The following is an 18,342-nucleotide window of genomic DNA, read 5'->3' on the forward strand; positions in this document are numbered from 1 at the left end:
AAACTGTAGATTTTCCTAAAACATGACACCTGTGAAGCAGATGTAGTGATATCAGATCCTAAGATATGTACCGGTGACTTGCTTCAGCAGAGCTTGTATATGCACTACACTGCTGTAACGGAAAGCCTCCCTTTGTTGTTTGCTATACTGAATACCAGGTTTAATTTCTTTATAAGTATGCTTATAAAGTGTTTCATACACAGTTTCTTATTTTCAATCAGAAAAAAATCTCTTTATTTGACTCAATTTACATAGTTACGTTGTAAGCTTTTTCAAGTAAGGCTGTCTTTTAGTGGTTTTGCACATGGATTTCTGGGCATTACAGTAATAAAAGTAAATCATAGTATTCAGAAAGGAGAAATCTTGATAAAAAGAAGGAAAGCTTTGGGATTAAATAGATTGAAAATATCTCTTGACTTGCTGCATCAGAGAAAGTGAGGTTTGCAAAAGTGAATACCTATGTTAGAAATATTGAAATTAAGACAAATTATTCAAAAATGTTTTGTGATCAAATCTGCAATGGACTGAAGTTTCATAAAAAATTTCCCTGGGTAGCCTTAAAAAAACTTAATTAAAGTGAAAACCATGTGCAACAATACACGAATAGGAAGTGGAATGCTATAATCCTGTAACAGAAAGAAAAAGAGAATGTCTGTATTAACAAAGAATATCTGGTTCTAGAGGAAGTATCCATGGCTGGTTAGAAGAGCTCTGTCTCTGATTAGCCTTTTTGATATCTGATTAATACTCGTACACTGTACTAGCGTATGAAGTGTTAACAGATGCTTTTCAAGCTATCAGCCAACATCATCTTCTGAAAATGAACACCGATTTGCCAACTGACTCTATTGCAAACCTAAAATTGCCATCTATGTGCACTTTGGGCACCTTTAGTTCACTCCTACTATTCATTTTTCCCTACCACACTCTTTTTCTTTTTTTTTTTGCCCCATGAAGAATTCTTGCAGTTTTGCTTCACTATCACCCACTTCACTAAAGTAACTCATGCAAATGTCTCAGGAAGGTGTTCTGCTATATAAAGCTACAGAAAGAATTAGTACCTCCATATGAAAGCAAAACTCAATCTGCAGATCAGTTGTTACTTCAACAGCAACAGCTGACATTCATTATTGTTGAGGTGTTAACACTACTTAGAAATGGTGTATAACCACAGTTCTCAGCCAAGTTGATGGAAACTGTAGCATTCAACACCTTTGAAAGCCAGGCTGGCGATGCAAAAGTATGGTTTCAATAGGAAGAAGTTACTTCTTTTCTAAAGTCCCACGGTGATCTTATGCACAAGTTGGCATCTTAATATTTTTACACTTTGGTCTAAATGATTTACGCTTCAGAGTTGTAAGTACTTTTTATTTTAACATATGTGATCGCTTTCTACAAATTTTGAAGATTTGTTTCATAACCGAGTACTATCTGTTTGCATTAAGCTACAGAGTAGCTGGCCTATTTTTATAGGCTATCACATATTCATCAGAAATGGACGCAGTTGCAAAAGCAATTGGAAATCCATGGAATAATACATCTTCATCCTATCATGAGACATGGAATACATGCCACACAAGACAAAGCTAATAGGGAACAAAGGGAACTACAACCTCTTTAAATTCCCACCCAATAAACCCACTCCCAGGTATTACCCAGCATTTGAGAAACCAACATCAATAAACACAACTAGTTTGGTGCGGTATTTCATATGGCAGGCTCATGTGGTATTCCTAGTGTGAATGTCATCGGTATTTTTAAGAGGGACGTAATAATTATAGACACACGTTCCAAAAGCTCACATAAAAGAAATGTACATTAGGCACAGGAAGATGCTGAAAGCAGTATACTTAAGCCTAACATGCAGCTTTTGGGCCAAATTCAATCTGCCAAGTGCTTCCAGCCAGTCTCATTTCCATGATAGAGGAGATGGGGAATAGCTGAACTGTAAGTAAATGCACCCAGGTAGCCAAATGCCTCCTCCTGCCTGCACAGGTTGACGTATTTAGGGCATCCACGGCTGTTGCTATAAATGGCTGAGAGACCAGAGGGTGGCAGGAGTAAGGCCCACAAACCCTCAGCCAGCCCAGACAACTGCCAACACTGGCTCGTCCTTTCCAAGGTTCTGAAGTGAGTGAAAAATATTTGAAAAGAGTGGTTCACACCAGCTTTCAAAGTACTCCCTGGTCACTACTGAAACTAAGAGGTGGAAAGACCAAAAAAAAACCATAAGGAGATTTCATGAGGATCATATTGATGAGTATGTTTTATTAACTACAGTATGGCTGTATGTACTGGGTCTGACTGGGATGGAGTTAATTTTCTTCATAGCAGCTTGGATGGTGCTGTGTTTTAGATTTGTGACCAAAGCAACGCTGATAATGCTAACATTTTAGCTATTGCTGAACAGTGTTTGCACAGCATCAAGGCTTTCTCTGTTTCTCACGCTGCTGCCCTCCCCTCCAGTGAACAGACTGGGGGTGTGCAAGAAGCTGGGAGGGGACGCAATCAGGGAGATGACCCAAACTAACTAAACAGATATTCCGTGCATTATAATGTCATGCTCCGCAATGAAAAGAGAAAGGAGGGGCTTTCAGGAGATTAGCCATCTTTTGCTCAGTAACTGGCTGATATCAATCTACCCATGGGAGGTGGTGATTGCCTTTGCATCACTTGTTTTGTTTTGTTTCTCTCTTCTTGCACTTCTCTTTTGCTTATTAAACATGTTTTAATCTCGATTGTCGTGATTTAACCCCAGCTGGCAACTAAGCAGCACGCAGCTGCTCGCTCACTGCCCCCACCCAGTGGGATGGGGGAGAGAATCGGAAAAAAAGTAAAACTCGTGGGGTGAGATAAAGACAGTTTAATGGGACAGAAAGGAATAAAATAATAATAATGATAATAATAATAAAATTACAATAATTATACTAAAAGAATTAGAAATATACAAAACAAGTGACACACAATGCAATTGCTCACCACTTGCCGACCAATGCCCAGTTAGTTCCCGAGCAGCAATCTGCCCCTCCTGGCCAACTCCCTCCAGTTTATATACTGGGCATGACATCTTATGGTATGGAACATTCCTTTGGCCAGTTTGGGTCAGCTGTCCTGGCTGTGTCCCCTCCCAGCTTCCTGTGCCCCTCCAGCCTTCTTGCTGGCTGGGCATGAGAAGCTGAAAAGTCCTTGACTTGGTGTAAACACTACTTAGCAACAACTAAAAACGTCAGTGTGTTATCAACGTTATTCTCCTACTGAATCCAAACCGTAACACTATACCAGCTACTAGGAAGAAAATTAACTCTATCCCAGCTGAAACCAGGACATCGATCCACAAGTTTTCTTTCTTTTACTCTTCCTTTCCTCTTCCCCTGTCCCACCAGGGGAAGTGAGCGAGAGCAGCTGCGTGGGTCAGTGAGCGAGCAGGTACTGGGGTTAACCCACACCACTGTGCTATGCTATTATTCTATTGTATGCACTTCAGACATTCTTGTAGTGATATTGATTCATTTTATTTACAGTTTCAATCTTACGAGATGCCTAGAAATGAGAAAGAGGGGCGACTGGCGCTTACACCTGGCATAGGTTGCAGTAGCTCTTTTTTTCAGTCAACAAGGAATCTGCCTTAGAATGGTCGTCCACATCTGACTGATGGCTTCCCAGACATCTAGAGTTAATGTGTGACAAAGACTCTGGAACTGGTCAGGGGAAGGTCACAGCCAGAGGAAACTACAATAGAAAAGAAGTGGGAAAAGATGCTATCTCAGATTTTGTATGTACATCAAAGCTCTTTTTAAAGGCCATCTAGATTTAGGTAACTTCTTTTCCTCTCTCTCTCTCTCTCTCCTCCTTTTCTACTAGGCTTTAAAACTTCTTCAGAGTGCAAGGGAAAGAAATCTATTAAATGGGAGAAGGATGTAAAGGAGTGGTCAAGAAAACAACTTCAATTTTAAACGTGTTTCATTTCACACATCTGTCTTCTTTCTGACCCTATTAATTTCAGTAAGTTAACCCAGCTCACCACATGTCTGGACTACTAATGAACTTCAAACTCCTTTGGAGGGAAAAATCTTCTGGAGTTCTGTGCCTTCATAATTTGATAAATGGCAAATGTCCTGTATGTATACGTCCTCAAAAACAGTCCACTTATATGTGGGATGGACAGAATCTTGTTTTTATAAGTCTATGCAAGTGAATGGATACCAGCAACATAGGAAGGATTGAGCCATAAAGCTATTGCGGATTAGCACTGGTGCCCTCCACGCCATTTAGATCAGTGCAAACTAGCATTAACAACACTGAAGTGTATTAAAGCAGGAGAAGGAGGAAGGGGATTTTGAAAGGGAATTGAGACATTAAAGAAGATGTGGAAGTGAGGATGAAGTAACTGAAGATGTCCATTCAAACGTGGTGGATCTGTGCTGATTTACAGCAGCTGGGGACAAACCTGTCTTTGCTAAAAGTGGGCAAACTAATGGACTAAACTTTGCATGGCTCTCTTTGAATTCAACAATGAACTCAAATCTATGATTCTTGTGCCTTTTTTTCTGATCCTGCTGAAGTTTCCAGGCATCCAGGCCATTAGCATGAATGCTATGAGTAGCTCTGGATCCAGTGCCGCCTCCTGTGTCTACATTCCCAGTATTCTTTTATACTGATCCAACTGAGATTGCCTAAAGCAGCCAGAAAAGCTTTTTTACTGCTACACCAGCAACAGTCTAAATCTTTTTCTAACTATAACGCCTGCATAATTTTTCCTCTGATATTTATTAAGCCCCTTGAGACATTATGTAGCTTCAGCATACCCTCCTTTCCGACTTCATGCTATTTTCATTCCTTTGTATGAACATTTTGTTTCTCCTCCTTCTACTGCATTTCTTCCAGAAGTCCTTCCCTTATTTCATTACCAGTCCCCACCAGCATCTTTGCAAATCCATCAGCATCCAGAAGCTGACTGCAAATACAAAATGATGGATGGGAGATGAGAATTGATTTTTTCACCTTCCCATCAAAGAGGTCTCTGCATTATCTTTAGGCTAAATAGTAACCCAGTGTCTTCATCTATGCCACAAAACGAACTGACCTACTTATAAGGCTGGTCTCCCTACCCACATACATCTGCCTCCCAAGATGCTCAGAAAGAATAAGCAAAGGCCTCTACTGTTTGCAGAGCTGCGGCCTGCTCCACTGTGTTCTGTAAAATGGTGTATTAGACATTGGTATATGGCTCCTAGGTTACACTCTGCAGTATGGTAGCAGAAGTTGAACGCAGATAACCAGTTCTGTTGCATGCTCCTTTTGTTGCTTTCCTATCTACCCAGCTGCTCATTCAATAGAAAACAGGGATTCCTCCCAGTCACCACACAGTGGTAAGAATGTTGCTGCCACTATGACTACGACTGCTACTATTAGAAGCAGCATTTCTTAATTCCTGTGCAAGTTTCCCCTCAGATGGGAACACAGGACCCAAATTATTTTCCCCATATTCTTCACTAGAAAAAGACGGATGGAGTCATCTCAAATGCATATAAAAGGAGAAATTTCAAAGCGTCTCATACTGTCATTTCAACTCTATAATTAATAACGCTATATGCAGAATGGCCTTCCACACAATTTTCTCATACTCATACATCCCAAATCAGAAAGAGAAAAAGAATGTCCCCTAATACAAAGTATCTATGTACTGCTATATCATTTCCCTTAATTTATGTTGCATTATTGATGTACAGAATGCCGTACTTGAATAATGTAACAGTAAGGCTCTTACAGAAAGCACTAGCACCAGCTTTAATGTGTGTCTGTAAAGATAAGAAGAATAGATTTCTTAAGTCCAGCAGTTTTCAAACAATATATTTTCAAGTTACAGGAATGCTCACCATGAGGAATTTAAAATTGAGGTGAGAAGGAGGGAGACAACATTTCTTCTAAAATGTTAATGAGCTACTGCCTTATAAAGTGAAAATAATCAACAAATCTGACATATGAACAAACATTATGAATATTCAGGAAGTTTAAGCCGCTGATTCAACATTTTCTAAGGGTGTACAACTTTTGCACTGATCACGTAAGCTATTACTTTTCTTTTCATCATAAGTACACTCTACTGCGGTGTCGGTGTGTTGTTGTAACATATGCATTGAATTGCAAGTATTGTAATTCATCCAGATGGCAGGAAGCTTTGGAATTGTTACTCCTATGGTACAGATGTTTAACAATCTAGCCATATGGTTCCAATAAGGCAGCCTTTTCAAAGATTACAAAAACTACACTAGACATGCAGCCTTGTAAATTTGAGTGCAATCCTGAGGTATGAACATTCATATTGCTACAATATAAAAGCATACATCATACTATGAAGTTGGCATGTCTATTGGAATTACAGAATTTATGAAACATTATTTAAAATCCTGAAAAGAACCAGGTCCCAAATTTGCATAATCTCACCAAGTCAGCTATTAAAAGAACACTCCTCATTTGTTTTTGAAATTCATTAAAGGTGTCAGACATAGGCTAGCTGAAAAGATGGGTAAATAACTACATGCAAATATAATACCGTCCCTAACTCTGGCCTGAGTGAACTACCACTCTAGGTGACAAACTGAGATTCAACCAGTGACTCCCAGAATTTCTCTATAAAAAGATTTGTCAAAGTCAAGGAGCCCTGATGATGGTTGTGGCAATTGTAATGTGGAAAGCTGAACGTTGAGAAACAATCTGAGATCAATAATATCTTGGCCAAGAAAGGAAAGAACCATGAAATGGTCAATCTATAACTCTACTGAATTTTGGCAGGTTTGAATGACAGATAAATGGCAGCAAATAAGATTGTTAAATCACTAATCCTGTCATTATTACATCCTGTCACATTGCATAGATTTATACATTAGAAAAAGAGTGTAAGGTATAAGAGTGAAAAATAAAACCGTTAAAAGCTAAAATATCTCAATCTATGAAGAAAAGGTGAATTCCCAACTTTGTGTTTCATGGTTGGTTTTTTCTGCCAAAAAGTCAGATATAAGTAGATGCTGCTTGCAGTCCCATCTTCCTTTTCTCTGATGCTTGGGTCTCTGACCCTTTGTCACCTAGAAGAAACGTCTCTTTTATATAAATCTGTTGTGCAAGAATAATGGACAGACTGAACAAAGGATTGGTCTCTCAGACAAAAATGTATCCATTGAGTACATAGGGGATCTTTCCACCTGCCATATTCTTAAAGGGAAGTATTCAATTACCATCTACTCAAAGGGTAAAAATCATGAAAGAGCCATGTAATATTCTTTTTCTTTTTTTTGAGCAGCAAAGTATTCAGAGATGCTTTATCTACCACAGATACTAATCTAGGCAATATAATTTTAAAACATCCTTACGAAAACCTTGAAGGGCAGTTGAACCCTATGGTTGTTTAAAAAAAGATTTTCTGCAGTTTATGCATTTTCTTTGCCAAAAGCTTACCTTAGCATACAAAGTATAGTAAATCATAGTTGCTCTGATTTACTACCCAGACTATGCTGTTTGTTTTCAGGGACAGCTCAGTGAAAAGCTATATCATGTATAAGAACATTCAGAGAAGGGGAATCGTTTTGCAAAACTACCAAAATGGTAGCAACCATTTCTAAAAGACATCAATGGAAAAAAAAATGCAGATGTGCATTTGCAGCATTTTTCAGGTGGTATTTTTTTAATACCATTACAACCCAAAAATATTCCAAGCCCTTTATAGGCACAAAGAAAATTTCATACCCCAAAACTGTTTAGCCTAAGTCCTAATGGGCTGGCCAGATGTATCACTTACCAGTCAACAATTTAAATTATTTGACCTTGTGCCTGAATTCCACATTTTATGGGGCAGTAGCATACATAGATCTCAAAAAGGCAAAGAAGACACCGGAGAAAGAGTGGCAGAGCAAGAAGCTCTGGGTCAACCTGATTATTTAGAACTGAGGGTAGTTTTATTAGACATAATCCATTTAGTAAGTCCCAACAGGAGGACAAAGATAAAAACATATATCTGACATTCCTTTAAAAAATAGTAAATGAGAAGGGAAAAGATCAAAACAGTAGCTGAAAGCCTTCACTCCTGCTTTAAAAGCCAAGAAACAGTCATTAATAGAGATTTAAACTCAGCCTTCTCTAGTCTAAACATGTCACTGTTAATTACAAAGCTATTTAACTTTTGCAAGAAATAAAGATTGCTATTAATGAAAGAAGAACCAATTAGCCTTTAATCTACACACTGTTTTTTAATCAAACTTTCTTTTGATCATCAGACTCTCTGCGGGATATATTCTCTCCTCCCCATGTTGTAGTGGCTTCCATGATTGCTAATGGAATAGATTTTAAAGGGCTGGCTGAGTGGGGAGAACCTTCTCTGCAGGGCTGGAGCTTCCTTCCCTTCATGTCAGTGGGGCTTAGCAGAAGCACGCTCATCTCCGAACCATGCCACCCTATGACAGCACAGGCAAGTGGAACGATTTTGATGGCGTCTCCTGACCCCTCTCTTGTAGCAGCTGCCATTAAAGGAGCAGGCACTGAACATGTCTAGAGCACTGTGGGACAGGAGTACTAGACTACCTTGTTAGGAAAGAGCAGAAAATATCAGGGAAAAGAAAAGAAAAGGGAAGAAAAGAAAAGAAAAGGGAAGAAAAGAAAAGAAAAGGGAAGAAAAGAAAAGAGAAGGGAAGAAAAGAAAAGAAAAGGGAAGAGAAGAAAAGAGAAGGGAAGAAAAGAAAAGGGAAGGGAAGGGAAGGGAAGGGAAGGGAAGGGAAGGGAAGGGAAGGGAAGGGAAGGGAAGGGAAGGGAAGGGAAGGGAAGGGAAGGGAAGGGAAGGGAAGGGAAGGGAAGGGAAGGGAAGGGAAGGGAAGGGAAGGGAAGGGAAGGGAAGGGAAGGGAAGGGAAGGGAAGGGAAGGGAAGGGAAGGGAAGGGAAGGGAAGGGAAGGGAAGGGAAGGGAAGGGAAGGGAAGGGAAGGGAAGGGAAGGGAAGGGAAGGGAAGGGAAGGGAAGGGAAGGGACGGGAAGGGACGGGACGGGACGGGACGGGACGGGACGGGACGGGACGGGACGGGAAGGGACAAAAGCAGGGAGGTGCCACCAGGAATGAAAATGGAATTCGCTGCTGACTGCAAAGAATGATGAACGGGAGAATTTGCTTGTTGGCACAGGAACGTATTGTGGAAAAACAAAACAAAACAAAACTAATGGGACCAGGGCTTGACGTGTTAGAAACAAAAGGGATGACATGAAAAGGATCACATTAGCTAAATATTGTTGTGCCTTCAAACTGTTGGTTGCAGAGGCAGAGAGTTTCAATGAGGTTTTTTGTTTGTTTGGGGGTTTTTTGCTATGTGGCTACTTGCGGTATCAAACAATAAGACCAAGTATCTAGAATCAATCATGATGGAGAACTTCTTCCTTTACATCATTTCTCTCTCAGCTGCACTTGCTGCTCAGATCTCCCAGGAAGGAGGATAGATAGAAAATGTCCCTGAGGCATGCACTTTGCATTTATGACCATGCAGATAATGAAATATAAGAACCTGACTCTTGCACATGTAATCAACAGAGAGAATGTAAGTATTATCTGCACTGTGTCAAACATGAAACTCCTGGTCTGACCAGATACCTGCTGTCTGTTTTGCATTAGCAAAACTTTGGTGTATGGTGTATGCTGTTCTTTCTCCACAATATAAAGACAAAATTTGCCTGGCAGCAGCAGAATTCTTGAGTATTGATACTAACAAAAAAGCACTTTAAAATAAATGTTAATATCCTCAAAGAATCAGAAAGTCTGCAGAGATCTCCTTTTGTTGCAATAAGTATGGCAATTAAAAAATAAAAAATAAAAAAAAAAAAATCAAGAGATTGCAGAGAGAGAAGTGAAAATAAATATGTTCTGTGCCAGACAGGATTTTGAGTCACAAAATTCAAGTTGGTAATAAAAGTATGTGGAACAACTGCTGAAATGATATTGACACTTGAGAAATTTAAAGGTGAGTACATACTTAACACAGGAAGGATTTTAGCAAAGACAATAGGTTACATTAAAAGTTTTTCAGGACTTGAGTAACAGCACTTCACACTTCAAAAGATCAAATTATTATTCTCTCTGTAAAATAAGGCTAATTCTAATGCCTTATCTCAAAGGGCTGGTAATTTTTCACAGTCCAAAGCCTCTTTAAAGTAACTGTTTGGCATAAAGGTCATTTAAAATGAGATTAGGGTCCATTCATGTTTTTGAGGTGCTCATGTATTACAATATAAGTACAATATAGGTACTCGGATAAAAACTGCAACAGAACTAGATAGAAATAGCTTTAAAGCACTGTGTCAAGATATTTAAAGTTAGCTGGATAATTGTATCATTTTCACATTTAAATTATTCTATGACATTCTAAGCCTGTCAATAAAATTTGGATTCTGATGCTGATCAAAACCTCCTTGTGTTTTTCTTGTGTCACAATCCCATTCTAACAAGATGTAGACAAGAGATCCGCAGCTCCACTCTCCTTTTGAGCAAAGTGTAGCAAATGCTTTTTGTCTCAGAATACTCAGAAAGTTGCAATACTGAAAACACATGACATTAATCTACAGGACATTTTTAATTAACAAAGCTCTTAGGTGTTGCTGAAAGATCCATTTTGCTTTTTGTCCCCCTCAGACTGACCTACCACACTCCAGAGCTTTTTATTTACTTATACAGTGCAATTAGGACAAAGTTCTTCTGACATTTGTGAAGCTTTAAAAAGAGCAAAATTTTTGACAGGAACCATGTGAAACACAATGAGATTTTAACTGTTCTTACTTGAAGAAAGAACTTTCAAAGTTAAGAAGCAGAAACTTTACGCTGCTTCTTAAACTACATAATAGTTTATTCCTAAGAGTGTTCTCAGTTCTCCTAATTCTTTAACATTAGTGCATACTTGCATAAATTACTCGCCAAAGTAAGGTCTGATGCAAGAAAGCACTCGGGAACCAGAGTATCTCCTTCCCCAATGATTTCAGCAAAATTTTACCTAGGTGCTTGAAATGCATGTACCTGAAATGACCTGAAATGTTCTGTACCTGGAATTCCGACTAAAATCAGTGGGACCTGAAGGTTCTGAGCAGCTCTGAAAACCAGCCCTTAATATGACTACTGCAATACATCTTTAGTTTGTCTACAGCTCCTCCAAAAATTACTTTTAATTGTCACATCTGAATCAAAGCTCTATACGTACGTATACAGTAGTCTCCACTTTCGTAATATCCAGGGCAGCACTGAGATCTTCGCCGATACATAGTTCTTAGTCCTCTTCGATATGCTGTTTTATAACTTATTCTAAATTGCAAGACAGAAAGCCATTTGACAATATTGAAAATCAATGCCTACTGTTGGAATTATATTTGTGTTAAATTATAGTAAGGATAGCATTCAATAATTATTTTACAATGCATGAAAGCTTTTGATATTAAAAGCCACAATAAAAAAAAATCAATACTTGTTTTGAAACTGGAAATATAACTTGTATTATAAACACAGTACTCCTGACAGTCAATCACTGTAGCCCATCCTAGGACTGCTATCTTAAAACATTTCCCCAGTCCTAAAGCAAGGGCAAGGAGTTTCTTCAAGAATAAATTATTCGTTTCTGCATATCAGCAAGGTCAGCTATCATCAATGGAATGAACAGATTCTTCTACGGAGACCACTGTGTCAGCGTGCTACACAAGAAATTACCACAATGGAAACTGCTCTCAATACGCAAAATGTGAAGTTAACCCCAAGTGATTTCTTCCTACTTGCTAACCCTTCCAAGGCACTAATGCCTTGCAAAATGACATTATAGTCCCAGTTCAGTATTTAAAGCATGTTTTCCCCACCACAATATGTAGTCCACAGAAATTAAAAGGCGTTAAGCATTCTGTAGCTTTTCTAGACTTATTCATAGCATTAGCAATGACACCACATTAGAAAAGGAATATTTAACAGCGAACACTTCAAAACAGCTTTGTTCATGTTAATTTATTTGAAATTACCTAAATTGAACAAAATCTATTGTCCCTTATGTTAGATAAATTTATCGAATTTACTCTGCTGCATTCCAATCTATACAATAGTCCAGAAAGCTCTGCATCTCTGTTCAATTCCGTACATTGTAACACAGAAGCTAAAAAGCAAAACCCCACAGTCAGACTGGGATGGTGCTGAACAACCTCTTTGCTACTGCATGCATGAAAGTTAAGGTACCAATCAGCTTGCTAAAACTCCCTTGAAAGATTGCAAATATTAGTGGATGTTTATTAGGATACTTTTCTACTTGGAATCAGAATGAATATAACAGCGATATCTTGCAGCCTGGGAAGAATTAACTCTTTGGTATCAGCTTTCATTCAGTGCTAGAAATGGACCCATCCTCATTTTACCTGATTTTCAATACAGATTTGGGTGCACTATTTCAAATATGGATCCACTTATAATTATCACTACCCCTCAAGTGCCTGATTCGTCAAGATTTAGGAGCTGCAGAGACTTCCAACCATAAACCTCGACACGCACTGATCACTTGGAAAAGACAGTTGGTCATGTTTGGTGACGTAATAAACACTTCCAATCACACAGCAGGGTGAATAGCAAGGATCCATACTCCTGAATGGCCCCATAAGAGACTACCGTTGATCTCACTCAAATTTCATGCAAAAATCTCTCTACTTCAATCACTGCCCTAGAATGCCAAACACCCTGCCTATTGTACTAAAATAGATCTTTTTGTACATATCTATATTAGAGTACCACAAAAATTTGGATAAATAAAAGGTATGTGAAGAGATAAAAAGGCAAAATAAAACTAAAATTTCTGGGGATTAGCTCTTACCTATGTCTAGTGCACTTGAACCAGTTCAGTATGTCAGTACATCTTGTGTAATAGATCTGATCAAAAGGATGAGCATAAGATTCCTGTACTGTCACAGCGTAACTAGGAGTAGACAAAGAAAGAAAGCAAAAGGCCATTTGTTGCAACATGAAAAGCTTCAGTTACCTGTATATGCTACTCATCTAACTCCAATATGAAAAATAATTAAATCAATAATCTTAGAAACTTTGGGCAGTAGCAAAAACCAGAAAAAGGGCTTGTTTCAACCACAGCTCTTCCTGAAAATTTTGGAAATGCTTCTAACTTGGGCTCCACAACTGAAATAGGCATAGGGATTTCAGTCTGAGTAATAAATCATTCCCTTCTGGAAAAGAGACAAATGTTACTAAAATTCATGGTAGTTTAGAAGGTGAAAAGGGCATTTGGTTAACTTGATAGTGCAAATTTTACAAGAGAGGAAAGCACCATGTTTTTAAAATGTCTCAGTTACCTTCCTGCCTAGGACCATTAATTTTTGCTTGTATTCCACAATGCTAATAAGAGCTCATACTGACTTTGCACTGCTGCATTTTGCCAGCATGATGGGATGCTCACACTTCATTTTATGATGAAGCAGCATCACTACTTCAAATATTGGGTGCACCAATCAAATAGGATCATTTGTAAAAGATTGAAGAGTGTTTATTTTTCTGCTGCACAAATTTAATCCTTTTAATTTGTAGCAGAAATAACCTCAGAACTATCTGAAAATTGTAACATGAGTTAACTAGTATCTAGATTTGGAACACTTTGACATATGGTTAGAATGGGATTACTTCCCTTTGTACAAATGAATGGATATAAACAAAAACGGGGCAAATAATAATTTATTAGAAATCACAGAGCTCCAACAATACTAAGAATTCAGCAATCTCCTTCCAAAACACTATTTATTCATGCAATAGGTGCTATATTAATTACTATGATTATATTGAAAGTGTCCACGCCTCTCACGTGATATAGGAACACAAATCTCATTGACTTGTTAGTGTCAGTCATTTTAGAACACTGTATTGCCCTATAGTAAGTGTGTGCACTGCTTAAGAGACTCATAATCTCAGGTTCTGATCTGGAAACAAGCTCTACTTTATCAGATCTACAATATCTGTGGAGAATGATACTGAAATCATTCTAGGCAGGGTCAAGACCCAGGAATTAGATCCTCCAAGTCATTCATTATATCGATTCTCTTAATCCTCCAAGTGATTTCCTTCTCATCAGTGGGACTGCTGATGTGATTAAGCCCTGTGAGATTGCACCCGCAAGGTAATACCAAAATATTTGCTTGGAGGGTCTGATTGGCTTGAAATTGAAGATTGGACTATTACTGCCCTGCTTGTCATGCCCCTTCTAGACAGGCCCAGATTCTACTAGATGTTGCTTTTGCCCTCTATCACAGTTTGCTGGGTTTGACAATAATGTTTTTACTTCTACTAATGCCAAAATGTAAAATATTTACAATGCTTATTATTAATGTAAAACAGTAACACTCACAAATCTTGATTATTATTTTATAATCCCGTTTGTTATCCAGCAATTGCCCTAACAATCTTTTCCCTTTGATTTATTAACATCTAAGTAACAAAGTCATCTTGGTCAGTACAACCAATCAATTTTGGTATTTAATTTTTGTTTCTCCTTGATTAGGTCTCCAGGTTGCTGACTTTCTTCAGACAAAATCAATATTTTATCCCTGTGCTCTGAATGCACTTCACCTCATAACACAGACTGCAAAATCCTATTCCTATATAGTCTTCGCTTTGCAGTTGCATCACCTACAAACAGTTAATTCTCTAATTAAGGCCTCTAAAATCAAAACATTGTGCCATTAAAGTATGATTTCATTTTTGCTCTTGTTAAGGGGTTTATTTTGCTAAAGTATACAGTAATTCATATTTGTGTGGAACTAAACCACAGAACAGAACTGGAAATTTAGCAAGTTAAACTTAAGAGTACAGGAACTTTAGCCTCTGCAAACAGACCCTGCATGAATGTGAACCTATCAAAGCTAGTGGGTCTCTATGTACTCATAAGAACTGTCCTGCACAGATCCACTTTTAGGACTAGGACACTGTAACAATAGAGAGAACAAGTATTACCAGGCCTTTAATTCTCAGTGCTTTCATGCAGATACTCTTTGATGCTGACACGAATTTGGCAGATACAGCCACAAAGTTCAGGACATAAAGAATAAGCCTGCATGTTGCAGCAGGAAGGGTTTAAAACTTAGTCGAAATCTCTAATAGTCTTGCTTGACAACAACCAGAAAAAAGCAAGACAGAACAAGGCCACCATTTCTCTAGGTCTCTCCATGATAAATGGAAATACATCTGTGCAGTCTTCTAGCTGACACTATGGAGGAGCTTTCCAAAGTACAGCTGAGCAGACAGGTAACACAGGGGTATGTGGTCTATAGGTCTAGCTTTAGAACCAATTCTTTGGGATGATCCAAATCTTCAAAGGCACTCAGAAGTACTATTTCTGTCATGCAAATCTGGGTTCTTTTGTGAGGCAGGGTGGTATTTAGCAAATTATGGCTCTTATTTTGCCTTTTAAATGTAAAAATCTGAAATGGCTAGTAAAAAAAAAAAAATTGACGTGTTATACATTACCTTTCCCAATGACTACAAACATTTGGATCATCTGGGTTTAGGGACAGAGTAGTTTTGAGCAGAAAAGACAGAATAAGCCCGTTTAGAATCCACTTGAGCAGCATATGTGCCACCATTGTTGTACCTAGGTAAAGAAAAGAAAGTATAGCCATTAAAGACAATTTTGAAGAAAACATCTTTCTAGGCCTTTTCATTCTTGCTTTTGTGCAGATCCAAACACTGTGGAGTTATCTACAAACTGAAATACCTGAAAAAGCAATCAACTAAACAGTAAAATTTTAAAAAAGTGCAAATGTATTCTAAAAGGAATTCATACTTTTAAACCTACTAAACCCGATGAATTTGATGATTAAGCTACCCAAGATCTTGATAGCCCCAATGATTCTTCCAAAGAACATTTCTGATACTGATCATTTTTATGGCTGTCTGTCTGTACTGACAAAATAAATAACTGAGGTATTAAAACAATCTATTCTTCCATCAACCTATAGGCAAACGGAAGAATACAAAAATATGCCCTTTGATTTATTTAAATGGGTTTTACATGTGTCAATATAGTAGGCTAGCTCTGAGACAAATGCTTATTACATGACTGAAGGAAAATCAATTCACTTTTCAACTCTTAGATGGGGAATCACTTAGAATGACAGAGGTCAACGTATTGGGTCACATTATGCAGAACACTAAACATGAAATAAAAATATTTACATTGAAGTTCAAAATAGATTGTATAAAATTCATTAGGTGTGGTCTCTTCATCATCTTACAATTCATCTATTAAATGTACTGGCTTATACCTACTTATTGCTCACTTGGGGCTTTGAAACCAAAGTCGTGGTGTTTGCCTAGAGGTCCCCAATGACATGAGTCAAAAATACAAAATAGACAGGAAATACGAAGCTGGTTTTAAATGTAACTGCATCAGAGGTGTTAAACTGTTAAACATTAAGTCAGTAAAAAGTATTTTTAAATATCCATTTCAGGCATTTACATCATCACATAATCCACCACTCAAATCAAAAGTCCCATAAATTATTCCTGGCAACAATATTGCCCTAAAAATAGACTGAATCTTCATATGATCATCTAAAAAACACATGGCTCATTGCCTCATGGTCCAGAACAGCAAAAGGGATGTTAAGGGGTTTGCTCTGCATGGCACTGATATACATCCCGGCATAAAGAAGTCATCATCACAAAGCAGAATGAACAGCAGAGGGACAGCCAGGAAAGCTGATCTCAAATTACCTCCTGATTCAAAGCCTTCTTAGCTAGTTCAAGGACACCCATTGCCTTTAGTGGATTTGAAGTCAAGATCCCAGTGGGAGTAATAGCTCATCTTTTAAATTATTCCTAGAGCTTTGCTAAACCCAAAGATAGGTCTTAAGCCATGTAAGTCATATTAATGTTAATTAACGTGATTTAATGTTAATGTTCCTCGTGAAATGGATGTAAGTCTATGAGTGACCATTCTCTACCTGCGGGCTGTTTCAAAGTCCCATGGCAACAATGCAAAAGCTTACGCTGGAAATTAAGAGGGCTGACGGGACAAGGACATGAGAGAGAGTTCTGTTTATTGAAGACATTTGCTACACTTGTCCCAGACACTACTTCTCCATGGAGGAAAAGTGTCTTGAACGGCTGACCTGCAAGTGCTCATTGGACAAAAGATCAACAAACCTAACATTCAAAAACTCAGAGCTTGTTTGAGAGTAGAATTGAACTTTCTTTTAACATAACATGTACCAATAGATGTGAACTACCCAAGTATGAGGCTCAACAAAATGACAGACAGCCCTTTAACAAAAATATCCTCAAAAGATGCCTTTAATATATTACACTAGCTACCATTTGAATAATACCAAAGTACAGAGGACAAGTTTTTCTGAGCACTGTATTTATAGGTTGCAATTTACCGCCTTTCTTCATTCTCTACACCTTTGGTACACAGCAAGACTGAACAAGAGGAAAGCCTGCTTCTAATCAACAGAAATGGTCAAAGCAAGAGTAAGGCAAAACTGCTTAAGGAAATACAGTCTTTAAGAAAGGGAGTTTTAAAATCAAAACATAGTTCTGTGCTCAGTTTGTTAACTTCTTGAGAACATCAGCAGCCTGGGTTTATCCCTAAATTAATTAGAGGCAGAAAGACAGCCTGACCTCTACCTAAAGAGAGTGAGCCTTTTCGCCTGTAACTAAAGCAGCCCTATATTTGAATTCTGCAGTTCTCAGAGATCTCAATTTGTTCTTAAGAAAACAATGTATCAGTTTAGTTTTTAAACCAAACAAAAACCAAATAATTATTTATAAGCAATGTACTTGGAAGAGGTTCAAAATTGTTTTCTAAATGTTTATGCTAATGCTATTTTATTATCTGTTTATAAATGAACTGCTTTGTGCAATTAATTTCCTAACTTTGTAAGTCAGATCATATATCAGAAACATCCAACTCTCCAAATACAGCAGAACCTCATTCATCTCAAGTGTCTCTTTTTCTAACTCAAATGAAATATTTCACTTTGATCACTGTTAATAGAAAAGACCTCATACCAAAATGGAATGGTTGCTATTACAAGATTCAGAATAAAACTCTAAAAATAGGAGAACATATATTAAAAACCAACATCAAAAAAAGAATCTAGTAATGACATCTAATATGGGGGTTGTTTCAGCTTTTATTGCTCACCATAATACATACTACATTCCTGCATTGCATTTAATGTTTGGAACATATTCTCCAAGGAGGCAGCATCAGCCTTTCAGGGGGACAATGCCTGTAACTTCATTACAGATACAGCCAAATTATATAAACATTTCCAGTGTCTGCCACTGCCACTCTCCCGAG

The 18,342-nt window shown here is 38.0% G+C and overlaps 1 protein-coding gene across 3 annotated transcripts in view; it reads right to left on the reverse strand.

Annotated features, from left to right (window-relative positions):
• The window catches only part of MEGF11 (multiple EGF like domains 11), a 210,842-nt gene extending 195,235 nt beyond the window's left edge, over positions 1-15,607 (reverse strand). For 2 of the 3 annotated variants that reach the window (XM_050903189.1, XM_050903191.1), the window contains exons 1-3: positions 15,501-15,605; positions 12,850-12,951; positions 11,215-11,315 (exon numbers count right to left, since the gene is read on the reverse strand). In XM_050903189.1, the coding sequence (XP_050759146.1) occupies positions 11,215-11,315; positions 12,850-12,951; positions 15,501-15,604 (307 nt within the window). In that variant the 5' untranslated portion in view covers position 15,605. Of the gene's footprint in view, positions 1-11,214; positions 11,316-12,849; positions 12,952-15,500 lie in introns of all 3 variants that reach the window. The other variant, XM_050903192.1, reaches the window with a different exon arrangement.
• Positions 15,608-18,342: the final 2,735 nt, after the last annotated feature.

Source organism: Gymnogyps californianus, chromosome 11 (assembly GCF_018139145.2).
Source record: "Gymnogyps californianus isolate 813 chromosome 11, ASM1813914v2, whole genome shotgun sequence".
NCBI lineage: Eukaryota > Metazoa > Chordata > Aves > Accipitriformes > Cathartidae > Gymnogyps > Gymnogyps californianus.